Source organism: Phyllobates terribilis, unplaced genomic scaffold (genome assembly GCF_046119375.1).
Source record: "Phyllobates terribilis strain yellow unplaced genomic scaffold, ASM4611937v1 Scaffold_12__6_contigs__length_324123572, whole genome shotgun sequence".
Classification (NCBI taxonomy): Eukaryota; Metazoa; Chordata; class Amphibia; order Anura; family Dendrobatidae; genus Phyllobates; species Phyllobates terribilis.
In genome coordinates, this window is record NW_027362772.1 from 99,811,490 (window position 1) to 99,828,556 (window position 17,067).

At 45.0% G+C, this 17,067-nt stretch overlaps 1 protein-coding gene across 1 annotated transcript; it reads left to right on the top strand.

Annotated features, from left to right (window-relative positions):
* Positions 1-316: 316 nt before the first annotated feature.
* On the top strand, positions 317-11,876 carry LOC141173115 (uncharacterized). The gene is made up of 7 exons (XM_073657757.1): positions 317-413; positions 7,038-7,188; positions 7,318-7,497; positions 7,581-7,704; positions 7,788-7,882; positions 8,081-8,171; positions 10,473-11,876. The coding sequence occupies exons 1-7, from the start codon at positions 388-390 to the stop codon at positions 11,624-11,626; spliced, it is 1,821 nt and encodes a 606-aa protein (XP_073513858.1). The 5' UTR covers positions 317-387; the 3' UTR covers positions 11,627-11,876.
* Positions 11,877-17,067: the final 5,191 nt, after the last annotated feature.

A 17,067-nucleotide genomic window follows, 5' to 3' on the forward strand; every position in this document is an offset into this window, starting at 1 on the left:
CCGCTCCGTACGCCTCGTACACGCGCGGCTCTGCTCCGTACGCCTCGTACACGCGCGGCTCTGCTCCGTACGCCTCGTACACGCGCGGCTCTGCTCCGTACCCCTCGTACACGCGCGGCTCTGCTCCGTACACCTCGTACACGCGCGGCTCTGCTCCGTACACCTCGTACACGCGCGGCTCTGCCCCGTACACCTCGTACACGCGCGGCTCTGCTCCGTACACACTGTAAACCCCTCCTGACCCCACACATAAACTTCAGCTCATCCAGCGCCATGACAACCAGCACAGCAGAGTCCTGCATCCACTGAGGCCCCTGATCATGTGACCCCTGACTCCTCCCCTCCTGTGACCTCATCACTGCTCCTGTGCGCACACAGCAGCCATATATGTGGTGGCGGCTCTGCAGGTGGAGGTATGTGGAGACCCCATTACTGGGCACAGGGGGCATTAACCCCTTCAGCACGGAGGCTCTTTGGGGGTCTTGTGTTGCCCCTTTATAAGAATCATAAGGTTTCTGTTCTGTTTCCTGTAATAGATACATACGACCCAACTATGGAGACAGGAAGGGAGGAAACGTATTGTTCTCAGAGTACAGGACCCCCACAGTGTAATGCCCCCATTATACAGGATGTATGATGCCCCCACACAGTGTAATGCCTCCATTATGCCCCTTATGCAGGATGTATGATGCCCCCCACAGTGTAATGCCCCCATTATGCCCCTTATGCAGTATGTATGATGCCCCCCACACAGTGTAATGCCCCCATTATGCCCCTTATGCAGGATGTATGATGCCCCCCACAGTGTAATGCCCCCATTATGCCCCTTATGCAGTATGTATGATGCCCCCCACACAGTGTAATGCCCCCATTATGCCCCTTATGCAGTATGTATGATGCCCCACACAGTGTAATGCCCCCATTATGCCCCTTATGCAGTATGTATGATGCCCCCCACAGTGTAATGCCCCTTATGCAGGATGTATGATGCCCCCCACAGTGTAATGCCCCCATTATGCCCCTTATGCAGTATGTATGATGCCCCCATTATGCCCCTTATGCAGGATGTATGATGCCCCCATTATGCTCCTTATGCAGTATGTATGATGCCCCCCACACAGTGTAATGCCCCCATTATGCCCCTTATGCAGTATGTATGATGCCCCCCACACAGTGTAATGCCCCAATTATGCCCCTTATGCAGTATGTATGATGCCCCACACAGTGTAATGCCCCCATTATGCCCCTTATGCAGTATGTATGATGCCCCCACACAGTGTAATGCCCCCATTATGCCCCTTATACGTGATGTATGTTGCCCCCACACAGTGTAATGCCCCTTATGCAGGATGTATGATGCCCCCACACAGTGTAATGCCCCCATTATGCCCCTTATGCAGTATGCATGATGCCCCCACACAGTGTAATGCCTCCATTATGCCCCTTATGCAGGATGTATGTTGCCCCCACACAGTGTAATGCTCCTTATGCAGGATGTATGATGCCCCCACACAGTGTAATGCCCCCATTATGCCCCTTATGCAGTATGCATGATGCCCCCACACAGTGTAATGCCCCCATTATGCCCCTTATGCAGTATGTATGATGTCCCCATTATGCCCCTTATGCAGTATGCATGATGCCCCCACACAGTGTAATGCCCCCATTATGCCCCTTATGCAAAATGTATGATGCCCCCACACAGTGTAATGCCCCCATTATGCCCCTTATGCAGGATGTATGATTCCCCCCACACAGTGTAATGCCCCCATTATGCCCCTTATGCAGTATGTATGATGCCCCCACACAGTGTAATGCCCCCATTGTGCCCCTTATGCAGGATGTATGATGCCCCCACACAGTGTAATGCCCCCATAGTACCGCCACCCCCCCCCCACCAAGTACAATCAGAGGCATAACTAGGGTCTGATAGGACCTGTTGAGAGATTTCGACCACCCCCCATCCTGATATATACAGTGGGTATGGAAAGTATTCAGACCCCTGTAAATTTTTCTCTTTGTTTCATTGCAGCTATTTGGTAAATTCTAAAAAGTTATTTTTTTCTCTCATTAAAGTACACTGTGCACCCCATCTTGACTGAAAAAAACAGAAATGTAGAAATGTTTGCAAATTTATTAAAGAAAAACTGAAATATCGCATGGTCATAAGTATTCAGGCCCTTTGCTCAGACACTCATATTTAAGTCACATTCTGTCCATTTCCTTGTGATCCTCCTTGAGATGGTTGTACTCCTTCATTGGAGTCCAGCTGTGTTTAATTAAACTGATAGGACTTGATTTGGAAAGGCACACACCTGTCTATATAAGACCTCACAGCTCACAGTGCATGTCAGACCAAATGAGAATCATGAGCTCAAATGAACTGCCCAAGGATCTCAGAGACAGAATTGTGGCAAGGCACAGATCTGGCCAAGGTTACAAAAGAATTTCTGCATTACTCAAGGTTCCTAAGAGCACAGTGGCCTCCATAATCCTTAAATGGAAGAGGTTTGGGACCACCAGAAGTCTTCCTAGACCTGGCCGTCCAGCCAAACAGCAATTGTGGGAGAAGAGCCTTGGTTGAGGAAAGGAAGAACCCCAAGATCACTGTGGCTGAGCTCCAGAGATGCAGTAGGGAGATGGGAGAAAGTTCCATAAAGTCAACTATCACTGCAGCCCTCCACCAGTCGGGACTCTATGGCAGAGTGGCCCGACAGAAGCCTCTCCTCAGTGCAAGACATATGAAAACCCACAGAGTTTGCTCAAAAACACATGAAGGACTCCCAGACTATGAGAAATAAGATTCTTTGGTCTGATGAGATGAAGATAGCCTCAGAATTATCACCAATAAGTTCTATGTGCCCTCGATGCAGAAATGAAGCGGAAAATTTCCGCTTCATTTCTGCATGCCCTTGCCCGGAAAAACGCGTGTGGAATTTGACACGTGTTTTTTGCGCGTTTTTGACATGCGGAATTGCCTTGTGTTTTTTAATGCATTGAGAAGGAAATTCCGCATGTGTAAATGCACAAATAATGAACATGCTGTGAATTTTTCCGCACATCAAAAACGCTGCGGAAAAATCAGCAGCATGGGTATTGAAATTGCGGATTGTCATTGGGGACCATGGGGGATGGATTACCAAGTGTTTTACAAGTGTTTACGCTGTGCAAATTCCACTGCAAAAACGCTTGAAAAACGCATCATGGGCACGCAGCCTAAGCGGTATGAGAGGAGAAAACCAGGCACTGCTCATCACCTGCCCAATACAATCCCAACAGTGAAACATGGTGGTGGCAGCATCATGCTATGGGGGTGTTTTTCAGCTGCAGGGACAGGACGACTGGTTGCAATTGAAGGAAACATGAATGCGGCCAAGTACAAAGATATCCTGGATGAAAACCTCTTCCAGAGTGCTCTGGATCTCAGACTTGGCCGAAGGTTCACCTTCCAACAAGACAATGACCCCAAGCACACAGCTAAAATAACAAAGGAGTGGTTTCAGAACAACTCTGTGACCATTCTTGACTGGCCCAGCCAGAGCCCTGACCTAAACCCAATTGATCATCTCTGGAGAAACCTGAAAATGGCCGTCCACCAATGCAAAAATTTCTACATTTCTGTTTTTTTCAGTCAAGATGGGGTGCAGAGTGTACATTAATGAGAGAAAAATGAACTTTTTAGAATTTACCAAATGGCTGCAATGAAACAAAGAGTGAAAAATGTACTGTTATACCAATTAAATATGTGAATAGAGTTGTTATAGACCCAGTCTGCGTACGGGCACTCTGACCTCTCTATGTAACAGATTAGATGTATGTTATGTATTTATGTTTTGAAAAATCAAATAAAAATGATGTTGGGAAAAAAAAAAAAAAAAGGGAAAAATTTAAACTGGTCTGAATACTTTCCGTACCCCCTGTATATGTATGTCCCTTATCCTGGGCCTCAACCTAGTATATGTCCCCCGTTCTGCCTCTGTTCTTTAGTGTATAGAAAAAAATAAACTATTACACTCACCAGGGGCGAACATAGAAGTGATGGGGCCCCATAACCGAAGTATAATGCACTCCTCATAATCCTCCATACAGTATAATGCACAGCCCATAGTCCGTACGTGTAGTATAATGCACAGCCCATAGTCCGTACATGTAGTATAATGCACAGCCCATAGTCCACACATGTAGTATAATGCACAGCCCATAGTCCATACATGTAGTATAATGCACAGCCCATAGTCCATACATGTAGTATAATGCACAGCCCATAGTCCACACATGTAGTATAATGCACAGCCCATAGTTCGTACATGTAGTATAATGCACAGCCCATAGTTCGTACATGTAGTATAATGCACAGCCCATAGTTCGTACATGTAGTATAATGCACAGCCCATAGTCCATACATGTAGTATAATGCACAGCCCATAGTCCATACATGTAGTATAATGCACAGCCCACACTCTTACATGTAGTATAATGCACAGCCCACACTCTTACATGTAGTATAATGCACAGCCCATAGTCCATACATGTAGTATAATGCACAGTCCATACTCTTACATGTAGTATAATGCACAGCCCATACTCATACATGTAGTATAATGCACAGCCCATAGTCCATACATGTAGTATAATGCACAGCCCATAGTCCATACATGTAGTATAATACACAGCCCATAGTCCACACATGTAGTATAATGCACAGCCCATAGTTCGTACATGTAGTATAATGCACAGCCCATAGTCCATACATGTAGTATAATGCACAGCCCATAGTCCATACATGTAGTATAATGCACAGCCCACACTCTTACATGTAGTATAATGCACAGCCCACACTCTTACATGTAGTATAATGCACAGCCCATAGTCCATACATGTAGTATAATGCACAGCCCATAGTCCACACATGTAGTATAATGCACAGCCCATAGTCCATACATGTAGTATAATGCACAGCCCATAGTTCATACATGTAGTATAATGCACAGCCCATAGTCCATACATGTAGTATAATGCACAGCCCATAGTCCATACATGTAGTATAATGCACAGCCCATAGTCCACACATGTAGTATAATGCACAGCCCATAGTCCACACATGTAGTATAATGCACAGCCCATAGTCCACACATGTAGTATAATGCACAGCCCATAGTCCACACATGTAGTATAATGCACAGCCCATAGTCCACACATGTAGTATAATGCACAGCCCATAGTCCACACATGTAGTATAATGCACAGCCCATAGTCCACACATGTAGTATAATGCACAGCCCATAGTCCACACATGTAGTATAATGCACTGCCCATAGTCCACACATGTAGTATAATGCACAGCCCATAGTCCACACATGTAGTATAATGCACTGCCCATAGTCCATACATGTAGTATAATGCACAGCCCATAGTCCATACATGTAGTATAATGCACAGCCCATAGTCCATACATATAGTAGTATGGCCAAGGGCACCGTGTACTCGCTGATTAAAAAAACCAAAACATTATACTCGCCTTCTCTCTGCTCCCTCGCCGCGCGGTGTCTTTTTTCTGGAGCTGCCGCTGACTTCAGCTGCAAGCGACAGGAGAGCATGATGTTACTTCCATGCGCCCCCTAATGGCGTACATGCCGATGTCAGCTGCTGGCCTCTGATTGGTCAGCAGCGTGTATTGTGGCACTTCAGCTGAATGTCAGTCCGAGAACACACATCCAGCTGAAGTAGGGGTCTGTCGCAGGAGCCACTGCGGTCATTAAGCCTCTCAATATAATGCTCTCATAGTACCTCTATTTCCCCACACCGTATAATGTTCTCACAGTACCGCCATCCCCCCACATACAGTATAATGTTCTCACAGTACTGCCATCCCCCCACATACAGTATAGTGTTCTCACAGTACCGCCATCCCCCCACATACAGTATAGTGTTCTCACAGTACCGCCATCCCCCCACATACAGTATAGTGTTCTCACAGTACCGCCATCCCCCCACATACAGTATAATGTTCCCACAGTACCACCATCTTCCCACATACAATATAATATTCCCACATTACCACCCCCCCACATACAGTATAATAGTTCCGCAATCTTCCCACATACAGTATAATGTTCCCACATTACCACCATCCCCCCCACATACAGTATAATGTTCCCACAGTTCCGCAATCTTCCCACATACAGTATAATGTTGTCACAGTCCCACCATCCCCCTACATACAGTATAATGTTCCCACAGTACCGCCATCTTCCCACATACAGTATAATGTTCCCACAGTGCCACCATCCCCAATTTTATTTTGTTTTAACACTTGCTTTTCTTTTTTTGGTGTTTTTCATGTAATATATGGAAGCCTACAGGAAAATGCTAAAAGAAACATAATATCCAGGAATAAACCACTGTACATGGAGACATTAGCATCAAATAACTGTCTTGTTCTTACACACACGCTCTTATAAATGAGATCTAACGTGATAAAAGATTACAACGTGGGGAAGACGGGAAACATTCATACAGACGGTCGGTGATGATGTAGTCAGTGACGGACTCTGGCCAAATTTGTTTCTGGAGCTGTATTAGAAGATGAAGATGTCGTCCTCATCATGAAGTTGTTATTTCTCATGCCATGTGTAATGTATATGAGGAGAATTAGCGTTATGGAAGATGAGTCTATAAGAAACGTATTCAGCTGCAGACTCCGAGGAAGAAACTGCTTGTTGTCTGTGGCCTAAAATATATAGGTTTTATTAGTACGTCAGGGACAAAAGCAGAATGTTGTTAAATAATAAAAATACCATTGCTGCTTGGGTTTCTGGGTGATTCTTACTGAAGCAGTGGCCAACTTAGCCAGTGATTGGAAGTATGGAGGAGATGTCTAAGTCAGCAATTCAACTTATGTTCCAGTCCATAAAAACTAGAGAACACAACATCTACACATTCTATCTCCTGATATATTTCCCTTATTGTCTCCAGTAATTGTATTATTACACAGAATTCTTTATGATGTTACATCGGCTCATCTTCTTCTCATTCAGGTCTCTACAATATCAGATCCTCTCAGTGAAGATCTTCTATATTAAGAGAATTTTTCTGAATCTCCTATCAAGGATGGACATGGACAGAGAGAAGATGGCGGAGAGGATATTACACCTCACCCTAGAGATCCTCTTCCGGCTTACTGGAGAGGTGAGAGATTCTGATGACGTCACATTACATCATTCTTATCTATGGGAATAACAGATGGACAGAACTGGAGAGGTGAGGACTCTGGAAATGTCTGTACTGAGATTTATTAATGTGTCTCTCCACAATCAGGATTACACAGTAGTGAAGAAGACCTCTAATGAGCGCTGTCAGGACCCTGTGTCTGAGGGATGGGGAAGACCCCTGAGCCCAATCACAGGGCCTCCATCTCACCCCCTGATACATGAGGACATCAATGACCAGAAGATCCTAGAACTCACCTACAAGATGATTGAGTTGCTGACTAGAGAGGTGACACTGCTGGGAATGCTGGGACATTATACAGTAACGCTATGGAGGGATCGGGGGGATGATGGTATCATTGTATGTGTCAGGTTCCTATAAGGTGTCAGGATGTCGCTGTCTATTTATCCATGGAGGAGTGGGAGTATTTAGAAGGACACAAAGATCTGTACAAGGACATCATGATGGAGGTTCCCCAGCCCCTCACATCACCAGGTAATAGACAGGACTAAATACACACGGCCTATAATTATCTGTATGTAAAGAATGAATTCATTTCCTGTATGTGTTTCCTCCAGATCTATCCAGTAAGAAGACAACACCAGAGAGATGTCCCCGTCCTCTTCTTCCACAGGACTGTAAAGAAGATCCTAATGTTCCCCAGGATCATCAGGTAGATGGAGAGAAGGTGTCCTGAGATCTCCCCTATGATGTGTAGACGGCTGTGAAGGTCTTGTGCTCTGTCTTGTTTTATCCACCAGTATTATATATTTTATACTTGTGTAATGAGAACGGTGGAGATGGCAGGATTAGAGCTGATCATAGATGTGACTTCTCCATCTGTCTGTGACTTTTACAATATTTGTTTCAGGGTGAAGATCTGACCCATATTAATACTACAGAGACATATGTGAGGGGTGATGAGCGGTGTAAGGAGGAGATTCCTACATATGACTACCCTGGTGAGTAGTAACCACTAAATGCAGAGAAGGCACAGATTCTTCTCAGTCACCAGCTGCGGCTGCTTTATCGGTGGTGTAGTCCGGCCGTATCACAATCGTGTGATCACCATTTTCCCTCTAGACCACAACATTTTCCTCCATCCAAAAATGTTCACATTATTTTGTGTAATTTTAAAAGACCTTTTCTGTAGAACTTACAACCTGGAGGATCCACCTACCCCCTGGGATTAGTAGACGCTGACCGTTACCTGCCCAGATCTGTAAACTACAAAGCCAAATGACAGCGTACGTAGAAAGTGATGACAAGTGAGAAAATCACTTGAAGAAACGTATTCTGATGGGCCTGTAAGAGAAAGCGGAGGGTAATGATGCTGTTGGCTTCCTAGATCCCTGATATCTTTTTGGATGAATCTACCTTCTCTCCCTTCTGTGCTGCTGAATGTTCTCATATGGTCCCTACAAGACCAGGTCCAGTCTTTCTGGCCAAGCTTCACTTTTATGATCGACAACATTAAATGTGCAGTGAGGGCCAAGTGTGAATTTCTGTACAATAACAACGGAGTTTCCCTTTATCCTGACTTTTCAAACTATCTTCAAACAGGATCTTGATAAACTACATAAATAACATTACACCTGTGCCATGATATGTCTCTAAGCTGTGCGTGGCTGATGGCTGTAATATACATCTATTCACGCCTGCAGGAGATGTGGTGGCATGGCTCGAACCCTGGTTTCATGGATTCACTCCACGTCATAAATTCCATTATGTTTTCAATCCTAAAGAATTCAGATTCCTGCACAATCTCTCCTGAAATGGGGGCACTAATACTTTCTCTACTCTTCTGGTCAGTACTCATCATACCTCCAATGGTCCACCATAAATGAGTGCGACTCCGGTTTAGCGTTGGAGCTCTCCCTTATATATACGTTGTTGTTGGGGATGTAACATATCTTTTATTCTGTCTTTTTTACAGGTTCATTCTCAATGATAGTTTTATTGTGGTGGGATCGGCCTGACTCACTTTTGGGTCAATGTAACTCCATGGTGGTCTTTAAAAGAAGGTCTCCATTACCTCTTCCCAATACCCGAGGTCTAAATTTAAGATGCGTCATCTCTGCACTATTATAAAAAGTTCTACTTCAATGTCTAATATTTCTTTTTGAAATTTATCTGGCAGAAAATATTGTCCCTTACGATAGTTTAGATGATGAAGAGCCCCCGAGCCCCAGACTCTAATTACCCCAGAGAGGTTTCACCACTAGTTACTCACTATTTACTGAGAAGACTGTTCAGTTCGATCATTTCAGTAGATGTGTTACTGTCTATACTCACAGTTTTTGACTACAACAGTTCGTTCCCAAAATACTCTGATTTAACCCCTTCCCGCAGACAGTATTTTGTTCCTAATCAGGTTCCATTTTTCAAATCTGACGTGTGTCACTTTATGTGGTGATAACTTTGGAATTCTTCACAAAGGATAATAGGAAACAAATGGACCTTACAAATTATTTCCAACTACTCTTGAATGTGACAATCCCCTATATACGGTTGTACACTACTGTCTGGGCACATGGCAGGGTAAGAAGGGAAGGAGCGCCATTTAGCTATTTGAATGCAGATCTTGCAGATCCCAGAGGAGATGGGACACAACATTTGTAGAAACCTTAATATGACAAAATAGCAGAAAACCAGAGCAATAGAAATCCCCATAAAGTTACTCCATTTTGGAAATTATAACCCTCAATGAATTAATCTATAGGAGTAGTGACTATTTTGATTCCACGGCCATTTTCTGGACATTAGCTCACAGTCGATGTTGGAGAGTAAAAATTGCACATTGGCCATTTTATTACCCAACACATAGTGCCCAGATTGTGCTCCAGGAGACGCACACCGTAAATGAAGAGGGTTCTTCTCACCATAGTAATGCCAAATACATGGATGATAAATGTGGTTTGGGCACACTGCAAGGCTCAGAAGAGAGGAGGAGATTTGACTTTGGGAGAGGGGATATTGCTGGATTGGTTTATGGATGAGTAGAAGTTTTTATTGGTATCATTTTCATCTACATAACATTGCTTGGTGGCTTCTTATTCCATATTTTGGAGGCAGAATGCACAAACAGTTGAACACCACGTTCCATTGGTTCATCCTAAGAAGTTTTCTATTAGTCTGTGAATTGTCATTCACTATCATTCTGTCAATAAGTTGTGATTTCTACAGACATTTTAAATAGAAATGTTCAAAAATATAAATTTCAAGGATGTTTTATTCAAAATGAATGTTTTTTTTCTTGGCAGATGACTGTACCAGGAGATCAGAGGGTCAGGAGATTTTTAAATCTGATGATCTTGAGATCCCACAGGATACAATTGAAGTGAATGCCATTACTCCAGATATACCATCATCCCTTCACAGCAAAGATTTGTCATCTGATCCTATGAAACATGTCCTGTCTTCTGATTCATTACCGACTACTAAGGAAAGTCAAAATAAAAAAATAAGGATTGAAAAACGAACTGCTCCTAAAGCAAAGAAGACATATTCACTACCAGAAAATGGAAATAGTTTTACCCTCGAAAAGTCTATAAGTCAAAAAATACACACAGTGGACAATAGATTTTCTTGTTCCAAATGTGGGAGATGTTTTAACCGTAAATCAGTTTTAGTTATTCACCAGAGAACCCACACCGGGGAGAAGCCTTTTTCATGTTCAGAATGTGGGAAATGTTTTAACCGGAAAACCGATCTTGTTAGACATCACATAATTCACACCGGGGCGAAGCCTTTTTCCTGTTCAGAATGTGGGAAATGTTTTAACCAGAAATCATATTTTGTTATTCACCAGAGAACTCACACAGGGGAGAAGCCTTTTTCATGTTCAGAATGTGGGAAATGTTTTAACCGGAAATCCGAACTTGTTAGACATCAGAGAACTCACACAGGGGAGAGGCCTTTTTCATGTTCAGAATGTGGGAAATGTTTTTGCAATAAATCAGCTTTGGTTCAGCACCAGAGAACTCACATAGGAGAGAAGCTTTTTTCCTGTTCTGAATGTGAGAAATGTTTTAACCGGAAATCCGAACTTGTTAGACATCAGAGATCTCACACAGGGGAGAGGCCTTTTTCCTGTCCAGAATGTGGGAAATGTTTTAACCATAAATCAGTTTTGGTTAATCACCAGAGATCTCACACAGGGGAGAAGCCTTTTTCATGTTCAGAATGTGGGAAATGTTTTTACAATAAATCAGCTTTGATTAACCACCAGAGAACTCACACAGGGGAGAAGCCTTTTTCCTGTTCTGAATGTGAGAAATGTTTTAACCAGAAATCAGGTTTTGTTAGACACCAGAGAACTCACACAGGGGAGAAGCATTTTTCATGTTCAGAATGTGGGAAATGTGTTAAATGGAAATCAGCTTTAATTAAGCACCAGAGAACCCACACAGGGTAGAAACCTTTTTCCTATTCTTTTTTTTTAATCCTATACATTTTTGAGTTTTTTTCATTAGTTTTTTTTTTTTTACAAAACAAGAAACCAGTACATACAATAATAAACTAACATACATGCATCTCTCCGATATATCCTTTCAGCTTGCCCATTACCGTCTGATAACTTGCAGCTACTATATCTTACAATTAACATTCCACATTCTTGAAATCTCTTATGTAAGCATAATATTGTAATAAACATTATAATCCTATACACATATAGGTGTGCTATATTACCCAGACCACATGTTAAGGAATTCCAATACACAATGAAATATTAGACCTCGTCAATGCCTCCCTTCCTCCATAAGTCAAATTGTCTCTCCATCAATAACCCCCTTGATGGCATTCCAGGTGTATCCAACCATAAGCCTCATATTTTCTCAAATTTATTCATTGAGTTTCGTTTTTTATATACCCCTTTTTCTAATCTGATATTATTTATCCTATTTTTGAGTTCACTAATTTCTGGGGGTGAGGGGTTAATCCATTTGGATGCAATATGTTTCCTAGTTTGAAATAAAATACGTGAAATCCCTATTGAAATTGGGTCAAATTCCATATAATCCTCTAATATACCTAATAGGCATTTTTTGGGTCTGGTTGAATATCTACTTTATATTCCCTCTTTATAATAGACAGAACTCCTTTCCAGCATTTACCTGACTCCCGGCATTCCCATAGCGCATGTAATAGACCCGCATCATCCATTTTACATCGTGGACATTCAGCATTTTATTTATTTATTATTATTTATTATTATAGCGCCATTTATTCCGTGGCGCTTTACATGTGATAGGGATATACATAACAAAAGCATTTACATAATCTTAACAAAACGAGTCAGCGACTGGTACAGGAGGAGCGAGGACCCTGCCCGCGAGGGCTCACAGTCTACGAGGGATGGGTGAGGATACAGTAGGTGAGGGTAGAGCTGGTCGTGCAGTGGTGTTTACTGCAGGTTGTAGGCTTGTCGGAAGAGGTGGGTCTTCAGGTTCCTTTTGAAGGTTTCCACGGTCGGCGAGAGTCTGATATGTTGGGGTAGAGAGTTCCAGAGTAGGGGGGAAGCACGGGAGAAATCTTGTATACGATTGTGGGAGGAGGAGATAAGAGGGGAGTAGAGCAGGAGATCTTGTGAGGATCGGAGGTTGCGTGCAGGTAAGTACCGGGAGACTAGGTCACAGATGTATGGGGGAGACAGGTTGTGGATGGCTTTGTATGCCATGGTTAGAGTTTTGAACTGAATTCTCTGGGCAATAGGGAGCCAGTGAAGGGATTGACAGAGAGGAGAGGCCGGGGAATAGCGGGGGGACAGGTGGATTAGTCGAGCAGCAGAGTTTAGGATAGATTGGAGAGGTGCAAGAGTGTTGGAAGGGATGCCACGGAGCAGGAGGTTGCAGTAGTCGAGGCGGGATATGATGAGGGCATGCACTAGTGTTTTTGCAGAGTCTTTGCTGAGGAATGCACGGATCCGGGAGATGTTTTTGAGTTGGAGTCGGCAGGAGGTGGAAAGGGCTTGAATATGTGGCTTGAAGGAGAGATCAGAGTCCAGGGTTACCCCAAGGCAGCGAGCTTGTGGGACTGGGGAGAGTGAACAGCCATTGACGTTGATGGATAGGTCGGATGGGGGATGTGAATGAGAGGGTGGAAAGATGATGAACTCTGTTTTATCCATGTTGAGTTTTAGAAACCTGTCGGAGAAGAAGGATGAGATGGCGGACAGACATTGTGGGATTCTGGTTAGTAGGGAGGAGATATCGGGTCCAGAGAGGTAGATCTGTGTGTCGTCAGCATAGAGGTGATACTGAAAGCCGTGAGACTCTATGAGCTGTCCCAGGCCGAAGGTGTAGATGGAGAAGAGCAGGGGTCCTAGAACTGAACCTTGGGGGACACCGACAGATAGGGGGCGAGATGAGGAGGTGGTGCGTGAGTGGGAGACGCTGAATGTCCTGTCTGTTAAGTATGAGGAGATCCAAGATAGAGCATCAGTCCGGTATCCTCTGTTACATAGGAATCTTAGTACTTCCCTTCTCTAATACCAACTGAACAAAAGTATTATGTTTTACCCAAAAGGGAGTCCATTTTGATTGTGCATTAAATGAACGCCGAAACTGTAACTATCTATAGAATTGTGTCAACCCAAATCCCCCCTTTAATTGATCAAAGCACTTAAGTATCCCTTCAGACAATAGGTTTTATATCGTATATACCGTATTTTTCGGACTATAAGATGCACTTTTTTCCTTCAAAATTTTGGAGGAAAGTAGGGGGTGCGTCTTACAGTCTGAATGTGGCATATAAATAATCCTCTGGCTGGTTGGGGACCGGGGCACAGGAGGCAAAAACCGCCTGCTGCAGCCTACACTGTGCTCCCTGCTAAAGAAAATGACTATTCACTGCTCCCCACGCCCATGGGAGTGAATATTCATGGTCTTTAACAGCGGGCACACGCGATCGCTCAGCAGCAGTATCCGCGCCGCGGCTACACTGTGTGCCGGCTATTAAGGAGAATGAAGTCACTGCTCCCCATGCACACAGTTCCGGCACACTCTGCGGTGACTCTTCCCGCAGCTCATCTCACCTTGTGAGGGCGCATGGCAGTGAGATCAGCTGCTGGTAGACAGGATTCACGTCGTACACGAGCGGATCCGCTCCTTACACCTCGTACGCGCGCGGCTCCGCTTGGTACGCCTCGTACGCGCGCGGCTCCGCTCGGTACGCCTCGTACGCGCGCGGCTCCGCTCGGTACGCCTCGTACGCGCGCGGCTCCGCTCGGTACGCCTCGTACGCGCGCGGCTCCGCTCGGTACGCCTCGTACGCGCGCGGCTCCGCTCGTTACACCTCGTACGCGCGCGGCTCCGCTCGGTACACCTCGTACGCGCGCGGCTCCGCTCGGTACACCTCGTACGCGCGCGGCTCCGCTCGGTACACCTCGTACGCGCGCGGCTCTGCTACATCCACACTGTAAACCCCTCCTGACCCCACACATAAACTTCAACTCATCCAGCACCATGACAACCAGCACAGCAGAGTCCTGCATCCACTGAGGCCCCTGATCATGTGACCCCTGACTCCTCCCCCCTGTGACCTCATCGCTGCTCCTGTGCGCACACAGCGGCCATATATGTGGTGGCGGCTCTGCAGGTGGAGGTATGTGGAGACCCCATTACTGGGCGCAGGGGGCATTAACCCCTTCAGCACGGAGGCTCTTTTGGGGTCTTGTGTTGCCCCTTTATAAGAATCATAAGGTTTCTGTTCTGTTTCCTGTAATAGATACATACGACCCCTCTATGGAGACAGGAAGGGGGGGAGACGTATTCTTCTCAGGGTACAGGACCCCCACAGTGTAATGCCCCCATTATGCCCCTTATGCAGGATGTATTATGCCCCCACACAGTGTAATGCCCCTTATGCAGGATGTATTATGCCCCCACACAGTGTAATGCCCCCATTATGCCCCTTATGCAGGATCTATTATGCCCCCACACAGTGTAATGCCCCCATTATGCCCCTTATGCAGTATGTATGATGCCCCCACACAGTGTAATGCCCCCATTATGCCCCTTATGCAGGATGTATGATGCCCCACACAGTGTAATGCCCCCATTATGCCCCTTATACAGTATATATGATGCCCCCACACAGTGTAATGCCCCCATTATGCCCCTTATGCAGGATGTATGATGCCCCACACAGTGTAATGCCCCCATTATGCCCCTTATACAGGATGTATGATGCCCTTACACAGTGTAATGCCCCCATTATGCCTCTTATGCAGGATGTATGATGCCCCCCACACAGTGTAATGCCCCCATTATGCTCCTTATGCAGTATGTATGATGCCCCACACAGTGTAATGCCCCCATTATGCCCCTTATACAGTATATATGATGCCCCCACACAGTGTAATGCCCCCATTATGCCCCTTATGCAGGATGTATGATGCCCCACACAGTGTAATGCCCCCATTATGCCCCTTATACAGGATGTATGATGCCCTTACACAGTGTAATGCCCCCATTATGCCTCTTATGCAGGATGTATGATGCCCCCCACACAGTGTAATGCCCCCATTATGCTCCTTATGCAGTATGTATGATGCCCCACACAGTGTAATGCCCCCATTATGCCCCTTATACAGTATATATGATGCCCCCACACAGTGTAATGCCCCCATTATGCCCCTTATGCAGGATGTATGATGCCCTCACACAGTGTAATGCCCCCATTATGCCTCTTATGCAGGATGTATGATGCCCCCCACACAGTGTAATGCCCCTATTATGCCCCTTATGCAGTATGTATGATGCCCCACACAGTGTAATGCCCCCATTTTGCCCCTTATACAGTATATATGATGCCCCCACACAGTGTAATGCCCCCATTATGCCCCTTATACAGGATGTATGATGCCCTCACACGGTGTAATGCCCCCATTATGCCTCTTATGCAGGATGTATGATGCCCCCACACAGTGTAATGCCCCCATTATACCCCTTATGCAGTATGTATGATGCCCCCACACAGTGTAATGCCCCCATTATGCCTCTTATGCAGTATGTATGATGCCCCCACACAGTGTAATGCCCCCATTATGCCCCTTATGCAGTATGTATGATGCCCCCACAGTGTAATGCCCCCAATATGCCCCTTTACTGGCCCCACACAGTGTAATGCCCCCATAGTACCGCCACCCCCCCACACAGTACAATCAGAGGCACAACTAGGGTCTGATGGGACCCGTTGCAAGATTTCGACCACCCCCCATCCTGATATATACAGTGGGTACTGAAAGTATACAGACCCCTTTACATTTTTCACTCTTTGTTTCATTGCAGCCATTTGATAAATTCTAAAAATTCATTTTTTTTTCTCATTAAAGTACACTCTGCACCCCATCTTCACTGAAAAAACAGAAATGTAGAAATTTTTGCAAATTTATATGAAAGCCTGCATAGAGTTTGCTCAAAAGTACATGAAGGACTCCGAGACTATGAGAAATAAGATTCTCTGGTCTGATGAGATGAAGATAGAACTTTTTGGTGATAATGCTAAGCGATATGTGTGGAGAAAACCAGGCACTGCTCATCACCTGCCCAATACAATCCCAACAGTGAAACATGGTGGTGGCAGCATCATGCTATGGGGGTGTTTTTCAGCTGCAGGGACAGGACGACTGGTTACAATTGAAGGAAACATGAATGTGGCCAAGTACAGAGATATCCTGGATGAAAACCTCTTCCAGCGTGCTCTGGACCTCAGACTTGGCCGAAGGTTCACCTTCCAACAAGACAATGACCCTAAGCACACAGCTAAAATAACAAATGAGTGGCTTCAGAACAACTCTGTGACCATTCTTGACTGGCCCAGCCAGAGCCCTGACCTAAACCCAATTGAGCATCT

Bases quoted from the DNA above. Each gene is read 5' to 3' on its own strand.
- LOC141173115 (XM_073657757.1), top strand. From the start codon at position 388: ATGTGGTGGCGGCTCTGCAGGTGGAG. The intron at 7,189-7,317 runs GTGAGAGATTCT...CTCCACAATCAG, and splicing joins TCTTCCGGCTTACTGGAGAG to GATTACACAGTAGTGAAGAA. The intron at 7,498-7,580 runs GTGACACTGCTG...TGTATGTGTCAG, and splicing joins TTGAGTTGCTGACTAGAGAG to GTTCCTATAAGGTGTCAGGA.